At 48.5% G+C, this 21,388-nt stretch overlaps 1 protein-coding gene across 1 annotated transcript in view; it reads right to left on the bottom strand.

Moving 5' to 3' along the window:
• HABP2 (hyaluronan binding protein 2) overlaps nt 1-20,598 on the bottom strand; it is a 31,856-nt gene extending 11,258 nt beyond the window's left edge. The window contains exons 1-4 of the mRNA XM_032879566.1: nt 20,454-20,598; nt 8,796-8,832; nt 2,172-2,282; nt 628-735 (exon numbers count right to left, since the gene is read on the bottom strand). Of these exons, the coding sequence (XP_032735457.1) occupies nt 628-735; nt 2,172-2,282; nt 8,796-8,832; nt 20,454-20,522 (325 nt within the window). The 5' untranslated portion in view covers nt 20,523-20,598. The remainder of the gene's footprint in view (nt 1-627; nt 736-2,171; nt 2,283-8,795; nt 8,833-20,453) is intronic.
• Nucleotides 20,599-21,388: the final 790 nt, after the last annotated feature.

The following is a 21,388-nucleotide window of genomic DNA, read 5'->3' on the forward strand; positions in this document are numbered from 1 at the left end:
CTAGATGAAACAGAACCATGTTCTCTCCAGGGGTGCACTTAGCCCGTAAGAGTTCTAGTCTCAGTATCTTATCACATAGCTTCATGTTATGCCCAGAAGAGGTCACCGAAGTCAGACATCGTGAGGATGGCAGGAAGAAAGAGCATGGGGATGGGAGCCAGGCACCAGGGCTCTAGTTTCTGCTCTTCTAACTAGCTGTGTGACCATGAGCAAGCCCCTGTATCTCTGGGCTTCCTTTCTCTAACTGGATTGGGCCTCATGTGCCTTCAGATTCTTCCTGCTCTCTCATTCAAGAACAGTATTTCTCTGTTGTAGTTAGTCTAAACACTCTAAACAACAAGCCCTGAGTGGAGAATACAGCTTGGTCAGAGTCCAGCTCTTATCTCCTCTTAGCCTCAGTGTTCTCATCTGTAGAATGGACATACCAGTCTATCCGACAGGCATGGGGGAGGATTAATGAGATGCTGCTTGTTATGGTGCCGAAGAGTCCGTTATGGGGGATACAATATGTGTGGTTATTCCCTTTTCCACGGAATCATTCCGCCCTTTCTGGCCCCTAGAGCTGGAGGAGGAAAAGCCTCTTGTTCAACTCAGAGGGAAGAGGAAAGCCAGTGAAAGCACACTCACCATTCTGACACCTGTTTCCAGAGAAAGGGGCCGGACAGCTGCACGTGAAGGTGTCGCCACTGACAAGGCAGTCCCCGCCATGTTCACAGGGGTTTGACAGGCAGGGATCTATGAGGGCAGAAGTCAATGATTGCGATTCACAGCAGGTGAGAAGCCCCCTGCTGGCCCATCAGCCTTCAGCCTCCTGCCCGGAATGAGAGAGGGAATGCGTCGCCGGTGATTGGGGAAAGGGGCAAATATGAATTCCCCTTAAAGAGCAAGGAAAACCGCAGTCACAGGACCAGAGAGAGATTCAGGTTAGTAAGAGGACAGGCGAGAAGGAATCTCATTGAGTTTCTCATTGAGAAACTCCCCTTTTCCACCATCAGTGTTTTTCTCCTCCCAGTCTCGCTGGGAGTGCCACGGGGTCTGCCTCTGATGCTGAAGGCATTTCATAAGCCTGAAGACCTCCCCTACTCCCAGTGCCCGGGGGTGGAGGTCAGGAGTGGGGAAAGAAAACCCACCCCTAATGAAACACAAGCTTTCTGAACATCAGGAAAGAAGACCAAAGGCAAGAGGGTGACAGAAGAATTGGCGGCGAGGAGGAAATGACCCAGTGGCCTTCATCTTTCTTCAACTACTTGTTCAGTTAGATTTTGTCATATTTCATCTGTGCCTTTGGCTTTTCATGGTTGTCTGAATGGATCTTCCCTTGGGGAATTCTTTATCCTTCTGTTCACACACATTGTTCTTTGGTTCAGGAACTAGGATCCCTGGGCCCAGCTCTTGTTTTGATGGTCCCTTCTGATGTTCCCCTGATGCCCTGTATCTTGGCCCTGCCTTCCTGGCCACTTCGCACAGTTACAGTTTTTATTCCAGCGGCTAAGTACGTTCCATTCCTTCTCCTGGCTTCATCACATGGTTTTGCTCGGGCCCCACTTCTCATTTTTCCTTCTGTCCCATTTCTTGGGTTAAGAAGCCATAAAAACAAAAACAAATGTAGAAGCCCATGTGTGAGTGCGTGTGCACACACACACACACACAAACACACACACACACACTAACAACGATGCAAAGCTTCCGAGAAGTGTAAAGAGAAAGAAAAACACAGCCCAAGGGGAAGGTGAGTTTCAATGCCAAATTTGTGAAGCCTACCATCTGATGCTGAATGCCAACCCAGCCTTTTCTGCATAATTAGGACCTTCCTGTATAGCAAAGCTAGGAAGTGATTTTGAACATGACTTTTAATCACCGTGTCTGGAGTCCCAGATGATGATACACTAACCTTGCTGTATGACCCTCGCTAAGTCAACACCACTCCTGGCCTCAGCTGCTTCCTCTGTCACTTGAAGGTAGGAGAAAGAATCTCTAGGAACCCCTCCTCCCCCAGTCCTCCTAGTGTATGATTCGAACTGAAAGAAGCCAGTCTTAGTCATTTACTCGATACCCATTCTCTGACGCCGGTCAGAGAGGAAAGAGAGGTGCTTGCGTACAGTCACACACAAACTCTCTTCTAGCGGTGCTCCCTCCTCCCAGGAGGGCCCCTGAAGAGTGTTGGAACCTACCATCCTCCATGTAGTACCAGTCAGGATTCTCCTGGTAGGCAGGAGCATTACCGCTGTTCTCGTCTTGGTTGTATTCCTCATAGCTATTCTCGTAGTAGTCAGGGGTCCAATCTGCAGAAGTAGGAAGAGAACGGAAGAAACGCTAATCAATCAACCCAAAGATTTTCAGATCCTGAAGGAGCACCCATGTGTCTTTCTAGCTCCTCGACTGATAGGGTGGACAGAGGGGGTTAGGTGCTGTGAGTTTTCATTGGGGTGAGTTATGCCCAGCAAGGCAGTGTTGGCATTTGTCAGGGTCAAGAGCACCTGACTGGAAATGAGGAAAAGTCAAGATCTGGCTTTCCACCGACTGTGATGTTGGACAAGTTACTTGTATTCTCGGGGCCTCGGTTTGCTTATCTGTAAACAGTAGGAAGATGATTAGGGTCTAGAAGGTCTCCAAGGTCCTACACAAGATGTGCCCATGGTCAGACCCAATGGTGCCTGAGCACCTCGTTGGGCGGTTCTGTGAATTAACTTTCTCCCTGGGACTTTATTAGTCACCTTAATTTACGAAGTCAAAGAAACTCATCACTTTCCTCTTGGTCACGGCACCAAACTACTTCCCTTGTATCTCTAGCCTCGTTCTAACAGCTAGGATTTATTGAGCTGTTACTATGCACTGAGCCCTGCACCAAGCACCTGGACTAGGGCAGCTAATCCCCATGGAACCCCTAAATTGCATCAGCTTGATTGCATTAAGCTGGTCTCTTCTACTGCCTCCATTAATTCACACTTATCCTTGGGGAACAGGGTCCAACCATCCCCATCACATACCCAGCCTGCTATGTAGGATTGGCCCAAGGACAGCCTAGAGAAGGTTCCTGGATTTTGTCCGGGGAAAGACAAGACAGGGTGTGGTGCAGCCCCCCAGTTGTCGAACTCACGCTAGTCAGATCCATTGGGAAGAACAAGTGCCTGTGTAAGGCTCAGCTCTCTGTCCTCTGGGGACTTAGAGGGTGCTGGTAACTCTGTGGCTAGTGGAGAGAAGTTTGGGATTTGAAGAAAGTTGGACTGACTTTGCTCTCTCTGGCTGGCAGGAGTATGGCAAGGTGGCAACTTAAAGCTAGAAAGACAAGGTCCGGAGATGCATATGGTAATGAGGCCGGAGCAAATCCAGCTTGCAAGACTTGCAAAGGCGCTCCCACCGAGCCCGCCGGTGGCTCCGTGCGTGGCACTTTACCTCAGTCTGATTATCAACCGCATTATCTCCCTCGTCTCTCAGTCATTCCCTTCTAGTCTTTATCTCTTTGGCTTTTGAAAAATCGACTTTTGCACAATGGCTGTTTTATATTTCCCATTAAAATGGAACGATCTTTTTATTTCCTTTTTGAATACGCCAACTCTGGTTCCTTGCCAAAGTTTCACCTCATTTATCACAGTGTCAAGTCAAGACTCCCTTTGCCTGCTCATTATTTCTCGTGAGCTGCTTTTCCCCACTATGAAAATGCTCCCAGAGGAGGCCACCTTTCCAGGGACGAGGATCTAGGTTGAAGATAAGGCCATTGTCTTCCTGGAGCAAATAAAGTTTCTTTCCATCTAGCACGATAAAGCGGAGAAAGAGAGTGAGAAAGTGAGGGGGGGAGAAAAACCATTTTTCAGAGTTTGACATGAAAGATTTCAAACTGACATTTGGGAGAGACAATGGGCTGGTAATGAGCTGATTACATCATTTATTTATTTCTTTCTTGGTTTAGAGAATTTATTTTTGTTTTTCCAACAGGTGTGTGTAGATAAGTGCCTCCAGAGTGCTCCTGTAATTTCTCCCGTCCCACCCCCAGGCTGAAGGTCGGCTGGGCTAATCTCAGCTCGGCCATTAAGAATCATTCCTTTCGCAGATATTTGGAAATGGGGAAGGTTTTTACATAACTGGAATCGCGTGACTTTTCTAGGTGGTGGGGGATGGCTGAAATGTCTGCTGGTGTATTTTAACTGGAATCCAGATCTGCTCAGCCTTCAGTGACGCTGAAGAGGGAATGAGACATGTAGTCTTTGAGTCATACTTCTGCTAAACAAAGCAAAAAGTCCCTGCTCTTCCCCAGGGGGCCTAGGGCCCTTGGTTAAGATGGAGAGAAGCAACAGAGAGGCTCAGTGGCCCCATGTCACCAGAAGCCAGCCAGTTAGAGTTCTGTGCGAGGAAAAGCACTGAGATCCTCTGCAGCTCCTGCCCCATGTTTTCAGAGTGCTGTATAGAAGCATGCCCTCCGTGGCAGGGGTTCTCCTCCTCCAAACTTAAAGTTTATTTTGTCTTTTTTATGCTGTTGGCACTTAATCCCATTGTCTACATAAGGAAAGGGTGTTGTGCACCTACGATGGGCCAATATGACACCAGGTTCAGGAAGGCACTGGGAATAATGGAGAGATATACAGAAAAGAGTGGGATGTGGCCTCCAACACAATAGTTTCTGGGCCAGGGTGAATGGGGGAGGAAAGCCAGACAAGAAGGGAGATGAACAGGGAATGGAGAGGCAGGGGAGCTAGATATGGCCAAGTCTAGGTGAGGTTGCTTCACATTCTATGTTGGCAAGTTCAGGCTATATGAGCCAATCTGATGGAGGAAGATGGTCCCGACTCCCCACCCTTCCCTGTCACCTCATCTTTGGCAGTGAGACTTTATAGCTCCTCCTACCAAGAGATGGAGTTGATTCCCCCCACCCCCGCCGCCTTGGGTGTAAACTGGCCTTGGGACTTGTGTTAGAAGGACAATGTGCCTGTTCCAAGCTTGGGTCTCTAAAGTCTGGCGTACTTCCTCTCGCTTTCTTTTCTCTTGGGCCTCTGTGACTGCCCTGTCATACAAGTCTGGCCTATTCTATAGAGGATAAGAGAATGTGTGGGCAACAGAAGGTCCAGCGCTTCCAGTCAAGGCCTCCAATGTATAAGAACCCAGCTGATCCATCAGCTGACTGCGGACACAAGAGAAGGCCCAGCCAACATCAGCCGAGACTGGTCTAGACCAGAGGAACTGCCCGGCTGAACCTGGTCCAAATTGCCAACCCAAAGAATTGACACATTACTCTTCTTCTAGGAAGAATACTCATGGGTGAAGGCACTAAGTTTAGGGTAGTATACTCTGTAGTAATAATGAATGAACACACTGGGATTGATTGATCCTGGGTTGCCAGTGGGATAAGAATTTTAGAAACTCCAGCATTCCTCAGCAGCCTTGTAGAATGTTAAGTTTCATGGCTGGCGCTCAGATGGTTTATTATGCAACTTTGTCCATCTGATTGTTCCCTCCAAGTAGGCAGTTGGTGTCTTAAGAGTGAGGGCCTTGTCTTTTCCTCAGACCCAGCACAGAGCCCTATATGCAGTTAATGGTTGTGTTCAACAAGTGAGTTTTTCCCTCTGTGGCAGGACCTCCCTTCCTTCTGACTGGCCAGCACACAGCAGGCACAGAGCTCGGCCAGCAAAGTTGGTATCTGCTTGGAGCAGAGGAAACAGGGAACTTAGGAGAGAAACTATGTGAGATCCGGGTCAGAGGTATTTGGTGAAGAAGATGCCTGATGGGTTCTGTAGAGTCTAGAAATTTGTCCAAGTGCTTTCCTGCTTGCTTTCCTGGCCCCCTCCTCTGCCACCCATGGGTTACAGTCTGCCATGGAATTTGCTTTCTTTGCTGGACTGGAGAAAAACACTCCAGGACTGAATACAGATTTTTGGAGACATTCTCTAGACTGTAGAAAAGGAGAATGCTTCAGGTGAAGAATGGAGCAGCTGTTGGGAGCATCTTATACTAGGCATCAAAAGAAATCCTTGTGGATTTGTCTAGTTATCAGAGTCTGTTTCTAGAACTTACCAGAAAGGATGGTGAGAGTATCCTGAACTTCCTCAAATCATCCTGATAACTTGTTATTATCTATGTCCTGGACACTAGACTAAATAAATGTGGTGGTGGAGATAGGAGGACGTGGCGTCACAAGCCAGGTCTACCTCATGCCAAATCTGGTTTGCTTTTCTACTGGCCCAGGAGCCTCTTGTGGGTTTGTGTTTCAGGAAACTCCATGGGTTTCAGCTTCCAGGAAGTAACACACATCGAGAAATCTTTTTTAGCACACGCTCCAAGTCCCTCGACCGGGATTACCGAGGTCTGGACCCAGGGTCTCTCGGAAAAAGCTCCACATTTGTGCGATGGGGACTCTGCAGCTGCTTGGTTAAGGAGCTTGCCAGATGTGCGGAACGGAATAAAAATCTCCGGAATGCTGTCCCTGTTGGCGTCATCCATCACCGTGGCACAGACGGGTCCTCCGAGGGCCTCCCTCAAGCCCCAGCCCTGTTGGCCCGTATTTGACGCTTCCCATCCAGCTGACAGGGCAAGCTCAGCCGAGACCCTCACTGGCAGGCGGCAGGACAGCTGATGGATGGGCTTTAGCTTGTGTTGCTGGGCAGAGCCCAGCCAGCTTTGAAGAGGCATTTCCGCAGGCCCGTTGGCTGTCACGGCACCTGCTTTGGGGAGATGAGCGGAGTCTGTGCTGTTTGACGGCCCTCCCCCTCTGCCACCCACGGGGGACTGTGGCCCAGGCGCCTTCTGCTCCCACCAAACCCTCGCCATATGCTGTGTCCAGCAAGACCAGCTACAGAAGCTGCTTGCCTGTGGACACTGGCATGGAGTTTCCTTGGCCACGCTGCTCTCTAAAGTCAGCTGGGATCTGACAAATTCCATCAAAGCACCACCCCCATGTGCAATTAAAGCAGACACTAACAGGGGCATTTTTAAAACCTAACCTGCTCTGTAGAAAGGCCCAGCTACACATCTCACCCCACTCCTTAGCCAGAGGTCGACAGAGCACCTCGAGACGGACTTGGGAGCCCGGGGATGGTGGGCTCCAGCGTCCTTTCATCTACTCACCAAACTGACAGAAGCTATTGACAGAGTTCTTCTAGAGCCTAGAATTTCAGAAGGTTAAATCCAACACTCTCCACTCCCTCCTAAGCAGCCTGTGTTTAAAGCTGGCCAGTGATGGAGAACTTACTACCTCCCAAGGGCCCAACAGCCCATTCAGATTTTTTTGATGACTTTGATGGTGAGGAAGTTCTCCTGTTTGCAGACCAAATCTGATCCTATCGCTTCTAATCTCTTTCATTAAAGCTAAAAGCCTTGTGAACACAGAGATTGAATCCTCCCTTTCCTGTGATCCATGTTTAGTGGGGCCACTGCTTCCAGTTGTTCACGTTGTTCACTGCACAACTTCAGTGCCAGAGTGTCAGAAACTCATGGTCACTGTAGATGTCTTCCGCAATTTTCTGGAAGATGGCAATACCGTGTGTTGGGGTAAAGACACCTCTTAATTCTCAAAGTTGACCTCATGGACTGGGGTGGTTCTGCTTTTCAAATCCTTGAAGAGAATGAGGTTTCTGGGCTCCACTATGCTCCCCACCCAGTGTGTGACCCCACATTTCTGGAGCTCCATCTGTATGACACCTGGTACCTGAGTGGTGTGTGCTGAAGGCCATGGAGGGGGCAGCTCTGCCAGTCCCCTTGGCTTTGGACCCCCTGAGCTCCACATGTGGATGCTGATGTGGGCAGCTGGGGGAGCCCCCTGAAACACAATTACTCCAAGAACTAAATTATATGTTGTTGAATAGGACAGTCTCCTTTGCACTGGGGAAAGACATAGACCCTTTCAAAAGCCACATGCCATGCTCAATTCCACAAACATCCCCTGAGCATAAGGAGTGGACAAAGATCGGACATCATCTGTCTTGAGCCAGCCACAGCTTTGCTGCAGGAGAATATTGACTGTCACATGGATTTTGACCCAGTTGTCCCCACCTTGACTCCAAATAAGCCCTTGACCCAAAGTTCAGACATGACTGCCATCTCCATGTGCTGTCTCCCTGGCTATGGTCCTCTGTGGGGTGACCAGCACAGGTCACCGCCAGTGGGAATGCCAGTCTCCGCCCTGATGGGAGTTTTGCGTAGCATTTTCTCCCTTCGGTCTTGGAGCAGAGAAGGGAGACTTGGGCCCAGAGTCAAAGACCAAGATTGGATGATGGCAGAAGGAGCAGCTCTGCTTGGCTTGGGCACAGCTGAGGGCACCGGGCAGTGGGTCGTTGTTGGGGGTGCTGGTGGGAGGACACCACAGGGGCAGGTCAGCCTGGGGACTGCCTGCGTGGCACAGCACAGAGGACCTGGCTCCCCACCCAAGGCGTGGAGTGAGTCGGGGCCCAGGGTGGGCCTGCAGGGGGCCAGTAAGTGCCCAGTGCCACCCTGGCTTTGCATTGGCCTTTTCATCTCATCGCATCTCTAATGGGCTGTGTGACCTGTAGCCTCCCCTCCCAGGACCTCGATTCCCTTCTCTGTAAAATGAAGAGATTTAACTGTACCAGCAATTTTTCCCTTGGGGTCCTGACAGGGGACCGGGGGTATCCACGGGCAACTCAGAATTGAATAAAGCATGGTGTTTGTGCACAGAGACACAAATACCGGGAGTGCATTTTTCTGGGAAATTTCTCTAAAGGGGTCTACAACACTTCTGAATCATTTGAACCCTGAGCTTGTGACAGCACTTACATGCGTGGGTCCCCTTTCTTCCATCCCAGAACCAGCCTGTGGTATGTGAGGAGCCCCAGGGCAATCCACACACTCACCTGGGTCCGGGTCTAGGAGTAAAGACATCAGGGAGAACTGAAAAAAACAAAAACAAAGATAAACCCACACAGGGCTGAGCTAGGTTGAGTCAGCTGACTGGCTGGGTGCCTCCCTGACTTATGGGGCTTGTGCTAACCTGCCTCCTGCTGGGGCCTGGCTGCCCAGGTATGGACAACCTGTTTGTGATAGGGATTAGCATGGATTGAGCATCTCCTGTCTGCCTGATTGTGCATTGCTGAATCTCATTCTTATAAAAGCCCTCTGAAGAGGCTTTTGTTGGCCCATTGACAGATGAGAAATTTGAGGCTCAGAGGTCACACAGTTGTGATAGAATTCAGATTCACACTCAAGTCTAGGTGATGGTCTTGGTTGACAGCTCCTTGGGCTGGGGATGGACACATGCTTAAAACTCTCCAGTGGCTTCCCATTGTTCTTGGAATAAAATACAAACACCAGCTACAACTTATAAACCTCCTTCCATACCCTTCCCTTCCACTGACACTTACTAATCTCCAGCCACACGTGGGTTCTAACTAGCACTAGCCAAGCTCCCCTTACCCCAGGGCCTTTGCACTTGCTCTTTCTTCTGTCTGGAAAGCTGTCTCCATGACCATCACTAGGTCCCAGCTTAAATGCCATCTTCTCAAGGAGGACTTCCCCAACTCCCCTATGGGTATGACCCCTCCCCCATTGTTTCATCACTATGTCCATTCATGCTCCATAATTCTTTTTTTTTTTAAGATTTTATTCATTTATCTGACAGAGAGAGATCACAAGTAGGCAGAGAGGCAGGCAGAGAGAGAGAGAGGGAAGCAGGCTCACTGCTGAGCAGAGAGCCCGATGCGGGGCTCGATCCCAGGACCCTGAGATCATGACCTGAGCCGAAGGCAATGGCTTAACCCACTGAGCCACCCAGGCGCCTTGCTCCATAGTTCTTATTGCGACACATAGTTTACATCTGTTTATCTGCACGCTATCTGTTTCTCACATTGGCTCTGTCCTCCAGAAAGGCAAAGATCTTGTCTGTTTCATCACTGATGTATTACCCCATACTGAGCATAGTGCTCGGTGCACGGCAATCCTCAAAGAGTTTTTGTTAAATAAATAAATAGTGTTATGAACAGTTCCTTCTAGAATACAGTACTTACCGGAAAAAGAAAGCATTACTCATTTAATAGCTGGAACGTTTGCTTTTACTTAATTCAAGGGTCAGCAAACTAAGGCCCCTGGGGCCAAACCCGGAAATGTGGCTTTACAAATTGAATTTGATTGGGACGCAGCCAAGCCTGTTTTTAAGTATTCTTTGAAACCTCTTTTGTGCTACACCGCCGAAGTCGTGACAGAGACCAGACAGCCCCAAATATTTCCTATCTGGCACTTTACAAAGTTTGCTGACCTCCTATTTAGAAAAAGAAGTTTCTAGCCCCTGACAGGTCTCCCTTTGGGTCTTAGCCACCAAAAAGCTTTGGTCAATGTGGTCATCCCTTTGGGTCTTAGCCACCAAAAAGCTGTGGTCAATGTGGTCATCTTCCCAGTACCTTCCTCTCCCCGCAGTGGTAGTTTTGATTTTCTGTTCTACTGTCAACCTCTTTAACCATTTTGGGAATTAGACAGATGGACAATAAATTAGAAAAGGCAGGAAAAAGAAAGAATGCGTCCTGATGGGAGGTACCGAGCACACAACATCAAAGTGTGATTCTTGACAAAAATGCTTATCCTGTGTCTGTCCATGAGGAATACGACAGGTGCAGACAGTGGCCATTTCAACAAAACAACCAGCCTCGACCCTACAAAAATGTCAGTGTGTGTCATGAAAGACTAAGAAGATGGGAAGGCTGGTTTTTTTTTTATGTTTTTTAATGTTTTTATGTTTTTTTAAAATGAGACCTGACAACCAAATGCAGGGAGTGATCCTTGATTTAAAAAAGAAAAAAGCTATAAAAGACATTACTGGGGCAACCGGGAAACCCAAATATAAACTCATATTAAAGAATATTAGTGTATCAATGTGGAACTTCTCAAGAATGATAATGGCATTGTGATTATATCTATATTCATGCTCAGTGTGCTGTTCCTTCCACCCTCTGTAGACTGGACAACATCTACCACACACAGCTGAGGAGGGAGGTAGATGCAGAGCCCTGAGGACGTTTGCTCTCTGGATGATGCCTGTCCCCGTTTAATTGTCTCACAGCCACCTGGCTTGATTTCTGCAAAGAATGAGACAAAGGCTGGGCATTTTGTTTGGGAAGGGGGTTCCGAGTGGGGAGCCTGACAGAGGAAGACTGAGTTCGGGTCTCAGGGGGTATTCCCGGGCCTGAGGTCTTGAACGGGGAGCATCTGATGTTGACCCCTCCAGGCTTGAGGGGCAGGGTGGTGCCAAAAGAGGGGTATGAGACAGCCCCAGATGCCAACGTTACCCCTCCTGCCAATTCTGCCTTGATCCTGTCCCTTACCCCACCTCAGCTTCCCTCCATGGAGCTTGTCCGGAGCTTGTCTATCCGTTATTTGCCCAGCCCAGAGGCGGTACCACCTGAATTCTCCCATATAAATTGCCGTGGCTGTTCACCGTAGGCCTCGAGAAGTGGGCAGGACAGGAGGGAGGACTTGGAGGAACAGACTTTCTCGGCACCCAGTGCGGAAAAGGCCCTCTGACACCTGTGCCTGGACCAGAGCCCCAGATCACAGCTCTGACCTGGACCAGGAGGGCTGGCCAGGTGCTGGGCCGCCCACAGCCAGCAGGTGGCAGACGTGCCCTTTCCAGGAGCAGGTGCGGGCGCTCTAAGGGAAACCGAACAAAAAGAAACCTGGACCTTATGGGGCTGAGGGCCCTGAGGATCCCACTGGGTCTCTCGGAGTGGGAAGCTGCTGCCGCTCAGCTGTGCAGCTTGGGCTGTGTGTCAGGGGGTGCCAGGGATCCGAAGCCGGCCCACTCGTTTTGTGACTCACCGGGTCCTCCAGCAGAGGCCGCAGTGAAATGCAGAAACGGGGTGCCCCAGCACAGGCTGGGTAACTGGAGGCCCAGGCAGGAAAAGCCCGGCCAGTGGCCATTGTTTAGGCCGGACGTCTGGATCCTGAAACTAACCTGGGTGGCGGGGCAAGGGGACTGGGTGGACACAATATTTGCCTCTTTTCATCCCATTATGGCATTCCATTTTTCCACGGTGACAGGGAAATGAAACAGCTCCTAATCCTGGGGCTGGAAATCCAAGGAGGAAGACCCCTAAAGCAAAAGAATTAAGAAGAAAGAGGAGACAACTGTCGTCTCAGTCGACGTGTGTTGACAGCTGACAGTGTGCCAAGTGATGTATGTGCGTTTGGTCTTACTTGCTGTACACAATCCTTGATCATTGAGGTTCTATAATTATGCCCATTTTAGAGGCAAGCAAACAGATGTGCAGAGATTAAGCTGCCCAGAGGAGCTCGGCTGGCCCGCTGCTGCAGCCAGGATGGCCGGCCATCAGAGGCCTCAGTCTTAATCTCCATTACGAAGGGGGATGAAGGCGCCATGGTAGGCATTCGCTGGGAAGGAAGAATGAAGAAGGAAACAGAAGAGCTACCTAATTCTGAGAGAGGCAGGGCATGGAACTGGGTGATGAGATCAGACCCCTGTCCTGTCCCAGGAAAGGCCTGTTCAGACTAGCCCAGGCCTGGCAGGACACAGAGAGGGCCAATGGGCACCAGTGACAGCTGCTGAAGGTACAAAAATCAGCTCCAGCCTTGCCGGTCCACTGTGGCTAATGCATCTCAACGCACATCTCCACCCAGATCGAGGGGCATGCCAGCCACGGCCTGCTTCTTCCACAACTTGTATTCCTCGTCTCAAAAGGACTAAAATAGCAGCTTCTAGTGTCTTCTAGGCTAAGGTTGGTTAGTGGGAAAGACAGAGAGGGCAGAGAGAAAGATACTGTCTCTTAGTCTTAACTGATTTATGGTGTAGTCTCCTTGGGGGTGAGGAGCATTGCAGTCTAATCTGCTTTGTCCTCTCTTTAATCTAGTTTAATCTCTTTCTAGACTATTTCAATTCTGGTTCTTCCCCTACCTTTCAGAACTCTAGATCTTCTGGAAAACAAACAAAAAGGCAGAGACTAAACCCCTGAGTTGATGAATTCCAAGCTTGGAAAGCGGAAGATGGGAGATGGGGAGCTAGACCTGTCCCTTGGGGCCAGAAGCTTGGCTTGGTGTGAACAAACAACAGAAAAACCTTTCCCCTGGTAGGTAAAAAATGGGGACCCTAATCCCACCATCCCTTCTTCCTTGGATGATCTACCATGACCTGGTGGTAGATCAATGAGGAACAATTGCATTTGTCTCGGGGGCAGCTGGGTGGGAGAGAAGTCTGCCCTGTGGCCAGGTGAAGCCACAGCCTTGGGACTGGAAGGTGAGCCAGAGACAGGAGTGCGCAGTTCAGCAGGCCAGTCCTCACTGTTGGACAAAGAGCTCAAGGTCAGGGTGAGAGGTGGCAGTGACAGAGGACAGAAGTTGTTAGGATTCCGGTCACCATCCCAACTATTGCCCCATACCACCCCCACACTGGGACTCCTGCTCCAGACAAGCAGGTGTGATGAAATTAACAGTTGTGCAAAGCCACTTACACCTTTTCCAAAAAAAAAAAAAAGTAATAAAATACTCTTAACTGAGTACTTTTTAACTTGAACCGTTTGTAAGTGGGCTATTCAGGGACATTAGCCACATTTCCGTTGTGCATAACGGTCCCTGCTCTCTTTCACCAAAACTTTCTCATCATCCCCAGCAGAAAGTCTGTAGTCACTAGACAACAACGCTTTCCTCCCTGCCCACAGCCCACCTGTGTTGTCTTTTCTGTCTCTAGATTTGCCTACTCTAGGTACTGCATATGTGTGGAATCCCAGTGTCTGTCCTTGTGACTGGATTTGTTTCACGAGGCATAATGTTTTCGAGGGTCGTGTTGGTAGTGTATATCCAGATTTCATTCCTTCGAAGGTGGAGTCGGATCCATCGTATATCCATTTGGTTTATCCTTTCGTGTGTTGAGGAACACCTGGGTTGTTTACATCTTTGGCTATGGTGAGTACTAGTGTCCAAATAGCATCCAGTTCCTGCTTTCCATCCTTTTGGGTTATACCTAGGAGTGGAATTTTCTGGGTGCTAGGATACTTCTACGTTTACCTTTCTGAGGAACCACCATCCTGTTTTCCACGGCAGCTGCGCCATTTTACATTCCCACCAGCCACGCGTGAGGGCTCCAATTTCTCCGCATCTTCACTGACCCTGGTTCCTTTCCATTTTTAAAAAAGCTCTAGCCATCCTAATAGGTGTCAAAGGGGTGCCACTTGGCTCTTTCTTTCTTTCTTTCTTTATGGTCACAAGGAATCTTGCCTTTCTTGGTTTAGCCCAGAAGCTGCACAATGCTCTCTCAAGACCGGCAGGTTCACTGTGGCTTTGCTATAATCTGAAGCCCCCGGCAAGGAGGCAAGGCTCTAAGAGGGAGGGAAAATAGGGAGGCCAAAGAAGAAAGCCCTGCCTAGTTGTCTGGGTGGGTGGTTTCCTTCTTGGGAGCCTGGGCGAAGCAGGACCATAGTGACCAGCAAGTGAGCACTGCGGAGGAGAGGGTCTAGAGCCTTCTTATAAGGAGGAAGAAGCTAAGGCCCCGGGGTGTGTGAGTGTGAAGTATTCGTTTAAGGACCTGAGCTGACTGGGGCAGGGGAGGGACTCAAGACCTGACTGCCTTTTTCTGAAGTCAGTCTCCTGTGCCTGGCTCGGAGGCACTCTGTACAGCTTCTCTGCTTTCAAGCTCAGAGCTGTAGAGCCCACCGAGCACCCCCCCGCTCCCGCCCCCGCCCTGGTAAGTAGGGGCTAGACTGACTGTAGCTTCACGTGACAAGCAGAGAGGGGGTGGGGTGGAGGGAGGAGTTCCATGGCAGTTGTCATTCTTGGCTGGAGAGCTGGATGAAAATTCAGATTCCAGGGCCCGATCTGCAGGTGTCTTACGTCTCTGGGTCTGGAGTAAGCCTAGAATGTGAATTTCAAACCAGTACCCAGGTGACTTTACCCTCAGCCTCACTTTGATTGTATCTGCCTTAGGCATGAAGCTCCTGGCCAAGGAGACTGGGGGCTGATATTTGCTCCTATGCAAGGCGTTGGATCCCTCCGTGCCTCAGTTTCCCCAATTGTAAAACTAAAAATTTCCTTGCCCTGATGTTTTATTCAAGGGGATGCTGCTGCTCCCTGGGAGTGTAGTTTTCAAGGAATTGGGGAGGATTGAAGGTTAGAGAGTAAGGTCATTTGGGATGGGGAGATTGCATAAAAACACTCCTTTCTAGATGTGATAATGCAGTTGGAAGGCCCTTGGAAAGGCAAATGAACAAATAAAACAAAAGAGTGGGATGGGTCTGAGGCCGGCCATAGGAGCATAACCCCTCAAGTTAACCTGGGCCAGTTGGCCTCAGCAAATAGCTCAGGGGCTCAGAAAAGTAGCTTCCCGCTGATGGGAACCCAGTCCAGCCCCGAAGCTGTGTCTTCTAGGCCGGACCCAGGGATCTCCAGGCTGATGATGTGGGCAGTGCTTGGCCAGGGCGTGACAGCCAACACAGCAGGAGGCGGTCACTCCCTTCCCAATTCTACTGCCAACCCTTCGAAAGCCATCACAAAGAAGAACTCGCTGGAGCTGGTAAATCTCTACCCTCTTCCCCTCTTGCTAGTCCCGCCTTCCCACAAGGAGAAAGCAGGCTTGAGGCTCTGACCATCTGCGTGACAAGTGTAGCCAGGAAGAATTCAATGACATCATTTTCTGTGATTTTTGTTTTTCCATTTATAGTAGTGACAATTTCCTCTAAAAATAAATCTATCGAGATAGAGAAAAGATAAGTATGTTTAAGGAACATATTAAGAAACTGGCTTGGGCTTTAACAAGATTTCATTCATGAGTAAAGTTTGAAAACACTGAACTTATTGGTTAGCCATCTGGCAAGCCTCAATGCTTCTGGGGTTAGAAAGAAAAACTTAAGGGACTGTGGAAGTTGCCTCCAGGTGGGAGTAACTTTGTCGCCTGCTGGAAGCTGGAGTCTGAGACCACTGCCTCTTCTGACACCTTCCACACCACACTGAACCTTCTCCTTTGTTCTTGGGTAGCACCTGACATGGCCAACCTCTAGCTCAGTGGTCGTGAGCTTGGAACTGGGATTGGGCAGATTTGGGTTTGAATCTGCACTCTGTAACCGTGCCCCACCCCCCGCCCAGCCCCAGGCTGCCGTCTACAGCAGATCATTGAACTTTTCTATAGTTTAGTTTCTTATTTGTCCAATGAGGGTGACATGGTCCCTAACTTGTGGGGCTATTCGGAAACTTTAATAGATCATAAGCAGTAGGCACATGATAGCTGATACACGGTAGAGACTTAATAAACTTAATAAATGGTTGCCACTATGATTATGATTATTAGCCACTGTTGTCAATGAGTTTGAATTTCTTTCTTCCTTTCTTTTTCTTTTTCTTTCTCCTTCCTTCCTTCCTTCCTTCCTTCCTTCCTTCCTTCTCTTTCTTCTTCCTTCCTTCCTGCCTCCCTCCCTCCCTCTCTCTCTTACCTTTCTTTCTTTCTTTCTTTCTTTCTTTCTTTCTTTCTTTCTTTCTTTCTTTCTCTCTTGTGGGCATGACTGAGGAGGGTTCCCTAAGCATAAACTCTTCCTGGGATATGTTTGTTGGGTCAGAGGCACATCACACCAACCCACTAACCCCCACCCCTTCATTTTTCCTGGGATCCTTGCCAGGTCCTAAGCCAGAAAACCTTGTTATATTAATTATGAAGAAAAACATGTTTTATTTAAAATCCCGGCTGCCGAATATTCTGCCATGCTGTTTCTCTGTGACAGCAGCATGGCTTTTGCATTTAGGGAACCCTAATGAATTTCAAATATAAATATATCTGTGCCCATCTTCACATGCGATTTCCTGCGACCTGATTTCCCTAAATACCAGTGCACACCGCCAAAGCTAATGAGTTGAAATTGTGCTTTGGATCAGTCAAAAAAAAAAAAAATGTAGGAGAAGTCTCAGTGAAATTCAGTCGCTCTCTTTTCTATAAGACTCTGTGTGGGTTCCATCAAGAGGGAGGGATGTCCCTCCTGGGTTTGAAAGAGACTTGGACATTCTGGAACACTGAAGCTTAGAAAGAGGTGGCCTGTATCTTCCCATCAAAGGCCTGGTTTAGTCCTGGGGGATGTGTAGGTTTGGATGCTAAAATGAATCAGACATTGAACCCAGTTATGTGACCATCCAAAATTGATTCCAGTTCTTCAACATCCACACTGTTTCTGCGTCATAACAGACAAACAGGGCTCCCTCTTGTTTCTTTCTCTCTCTCCAAGCTAGAACCCAGCAGATAATGAACATTTGTCAAGCGAAAAGGTGTCAACAGTAGAAAGTGGTAAGGCCTATGGACTCGGGGGCTTGAGTTTCTTCTAAAAATGGGAGCAATAGCCCCTCATCTAGTTGGTGCCAAGCAAGAATGTGAGCCCCATGTTACTAAAATGTTTTCAAGAGAAGCTGGGAATTTGTATTTCTATGTAAGATGTTCCGATTTGCAAATGTCACCTAGCAATTGAAAGGAAATTAAAATACTCTTAGGCTGACCTTCTACCCACCAAATAAAACCCAGGCTGTGAGCAGAATGTACCCCAAGTCGCCAATCTGTAGACTCCAGCCTGTTCAAAAATTTCAATGGTGCTCTGCCTGGGAGGATAATAGAGTTCTGGAGTTCTTAGGTCTAAACACTAAGGTTTAAAATGTCCAGAAGTGGGAGCAAACACACTGAGGAGAGGAAGAGTCATTGTTGTCTGTCCTCTCTGGGGATCGGCTGAGCTAAGTAGGGCAGGCCTGAAGAAGCCTTGTCCTCTGGCTTCTGACTCTGGAAGAGGTCAAATTCCACTATGACCAAGACCAGAGGTACCCCCAAATCACCCAAGAAGCAGAGCAAGAAGAGATTTCTGAACCCTGGATGGCGGTGCCCATGCTTCATGGAGTTGAGCGGGCTTCCTGTAAGCGGGGAGGAGTTGGGCAGATCTGGGCCTCAATCCTGGCTGGGAAGTTAGCTGAACAACTCTGGGTCTGATTCTCACCCATCAAATGGGGACAACCCTACAAGGCTGTGCTGGTGACAGATGTTCATTAAGGAAAACCAAATGTAGCTCCGGCGAGGAAGAACCCATGGTTGCCTCTCTGGTGTTGACGGCCATCACATTTGACCTATACGTCTTCAGATCATGGGTATCTGAATAAAAATCTAAGTTAGATGAGCTCATAGAGAAGACATTATAAGGTTTGCTGCATGACCTAAATTCACGGGAGAGTGTCCACACATCCTTCCAAAAGATAGTGATCACAGGCCTTGTGAATGTTTTTCTCTAAGTTCCAGAAGCACGTGGAGCCATTACACCCCAACCAGCACACAGACTCCCGGTCTAAGAGATTCCTGTTCCTACACAAAGGACCACGTCCCTGAAGCTCTGTGGACAGAAGAAATCTCATCTTTAACTGGGGTCCAGGCAAAAGACTTGGTCCAGACAGTGGACAGCAGCCCATAGTCTAGAGCTCAGCTCTGCCACTTCCCAGGTGTATGACTTGAGGCCAAGCTGTCCATCATCTCACCAGTAAAATGGGAGCAATAAAGGTACCTTCTTCTCTGGGTGCTTCCCGAGATGAACTAAGCCACCAGAAACACAGAGCCCAGCTCATAGGACTTCTCATTAAATGATAGCAGTTGGTTATTATTTTTAGCTATGTGGGGTGGGAGACGCTCCCCAGCCCATCTGGCTGCGTGGCTTCCTCCCCGCCGATGATCTCCCGAACTCTCCAAAGCATCTGAGCAAGTTGGCCACTTTCCTCTGGATGTCTGTGGCCTGGCCCGCGGAATGCAAGCCGCCTTCCTGACCACCTGTCTGGCACACATCTGGGGTAAGAAAACATTCCAAAGCCCTGAATCCTCTCTCTGGAACCGACTAAGCTCATTGCCTGAAGGCTATCTCTCATATTTTCTCTTTTATCCATTATTGACTTATAACTTCATTGCTAACCCTAAAAATTCACTGGGGCTTGCAAAAAAGGGATTTTTGGGGACCATTATAGTTTCGTGAATTTCAAACAGACTGCATCAACCCTCTCCTTGCCTGCAAACTTTAGGCTCTATTTCTTTCCGACGGATACTTTCTCTGGGCCCCTTGTGCACCTCTGATAATTTCCACCTCTTCTTCTAGACCTGTGCAATTTCTGCTGAGCCTCTGCCCCAGACATCCAACAAGCAATCAAATGAGGTGGGGGCTTGAAAATTTGTAATTGCAACCCCAGCACACATATACAAGTCATCACTGTAAAAGAGAACTCTCTCAGAGGTGAGACAACTGATAGGTTAATATGGGGCTAAGGTAAGTGTCTGAGGACAGTTTGCCGAAAGGGAAGGAGAGGCTCTTGTTTTTGAAGTATCTATCAGAAAACCTAAAACTGAACCTGCTTCCTCCAGGAAAAGCTCTATGGAGTAAAATGGGAGATAAAATGCAAAGGTATTTCATAAGATAAAGAGGTTATGACTTTTAATTCAGTTCCCATCCCCACCTCCTTCTCTATCCACCAACCCCCTGCCCTGATGCACAGCACAAAGGAGTGCATTCTTTGATTTTTACAGAGAAGTTGTATTCATTCTGGAAATTTTGAGGGAAAAGAGCTAACATTTATTGAAAGGCAATGCATTGCCTCATTCAATCAGCTGTGGCCCTCCCCAGATCAGTAAGAGATTATCACTTGGTTTGCAGTAGAAGAAACTGAGGTTCCGAGAGATTATGTTGCCTGCCCAATATCCCACAGCTAGAATGTAGCAAAGCTGCGACTCAAGGCGCTGGCTCCCAGACCCACACTCTTGCCTAAACCACATCCAGTAGGGAACTCCAGAAGGCCCTACTTCTGTTGATGGCCCCTCTCCTGCGCCCACAGAGATCCAGTCAGTACTCCGGGACCATAATGGCACACAGCAGGAGCCAACCTCTCCTCTACCCCTCTGCTCCCAAATGCCTAGTGCCCCATGCAAGACCGTTAGATGGCATTTCCTTTCCTTCCTCACCACTACCTCCCTTGGGTCCCTGCTTCCCCTTCCTGCCCCATCTACTAGGGTCCTGTGAAAAGAAAGAAACAATATTACCCACAAAGCTTTCTCCAAAACGAATTCGTCTAAATAAACCTGTGGCCAGGATCATATGCAACCGACAAGATTTTCCTCTAGAGCCAAATCACAGGGGATCTTACCGTTGTGTTGCCTGAAATGGCTAGAATACTGTGTCAGTCTATCAATAGGTACAAGGAGAGTCAATGGCTTTCAAAGGCTTCTCAAAGGGTTCTCCAAGATCCACCCCAGATCACAGCCCACTGTCTTAGCAGATTTTCTCACTCAGTCCCTTTAGTTAGAAGGTGCTCAGGGAGACTCTCCTCCAAGAGGGCTCAAGTCAGTTGCATGGCCTAGTGGAATGGACTTCTCAACGGCAACCAACATCCCAGGTGTGCAATGACGCTTACAATCAAGCCATATACAACATGGCAACACCAGCCCTTCACAACTGAAGTTTCTAGTCACTCCTGGCCCTTTGGTCCTCTTCATAACCTCAGTCTCTCCACTACAGATATTTGAAAGCAACACTTACCCCGACGGCTGTCTTCCCTGCTAGAACCATTAACAGCAGAATACGGAGAAGAGACATTCTGGCAAACATCTACGCAGTCTAAGAAACCTTGCGTGGCCCGACGCACAATTTCTTTTGTTGTCTGTGGCTTTAGGGGGGGAAATGTCTGTCTCCAGGGATTCAGGAACACATGAAGAGGATGCCAATTATTAACTAGGCATCAAATACTGTTTAATGTTTAATGTTTTGCAAACCAACTATCTTGATTAAACAAAGGGTAACTTTGCAGCTAGGCTGAGTCACGGGGTGGTTTCTTTTCTGGGGAGAAAGTCTCCAAAGAAAGTGGCAGAGTTCAAGAGCCCTGGCCCCTGGGTGCACCCCAGGGGCCTCTGAGGGTTCATTGCAGAAGGTCCGAGAGTTAAGTACCATCCCAGTAGCAGGATGAAAGCCCCGGTTCGGGTAGGGCTTCTGCTATAGGCCTTGGCCATTGCTGATTCAGACAGAATGTTAACAGAGTTCTGATTCATCAAATCTCAAACAGAATTAAGGCATGGATGGGCTCCTAATAACATCACACTTTCTATTCATGAAAGATAAAGGATGCAAAACTGCTATTGACAAACATTGATTCTGGGCCCTTTGAAGCACTGCCCATCGTTGCTTGTTGGCTTCAAAAGTTTTCTTTTAAATCTCATTACATAAGGTTTTTACTTTTTAATTATTTTTTTCCCCTTTCATTGGAGTCTTTCTTTGATCAAGAGGGTGAAGAAACCACGATGCTCTCACTCGGGCCCCGTTTTTCCTTCTGTTCCTTATTTAGCTACACTGGGTTTCAGGAACGACTATATAAGGCAACGTTACCCATGAAGCGTGGGTTCTCAGGAACACAATCGATTTCTTTAATAGGCATCATCTTGAGCTCTCGTAATCACCTGATTGCCCGCAGTAATCTATGG

Source organism: Lontra canadensis, unplaced genomic scaffold (assembly GCF_010015895.1).
Source record: "Lontra canadensis isolate GAN:19392208 unplaced genomic scaffold, GSC_riverotter_1.0 scaffold3, whole genome shotgun sequence".
Lineage (NCBI taxonomy): Eukaryota > Metazoa > Chordata > Mammalia > Carnivora > Mustelidae > Lontra > Lontra canadensis.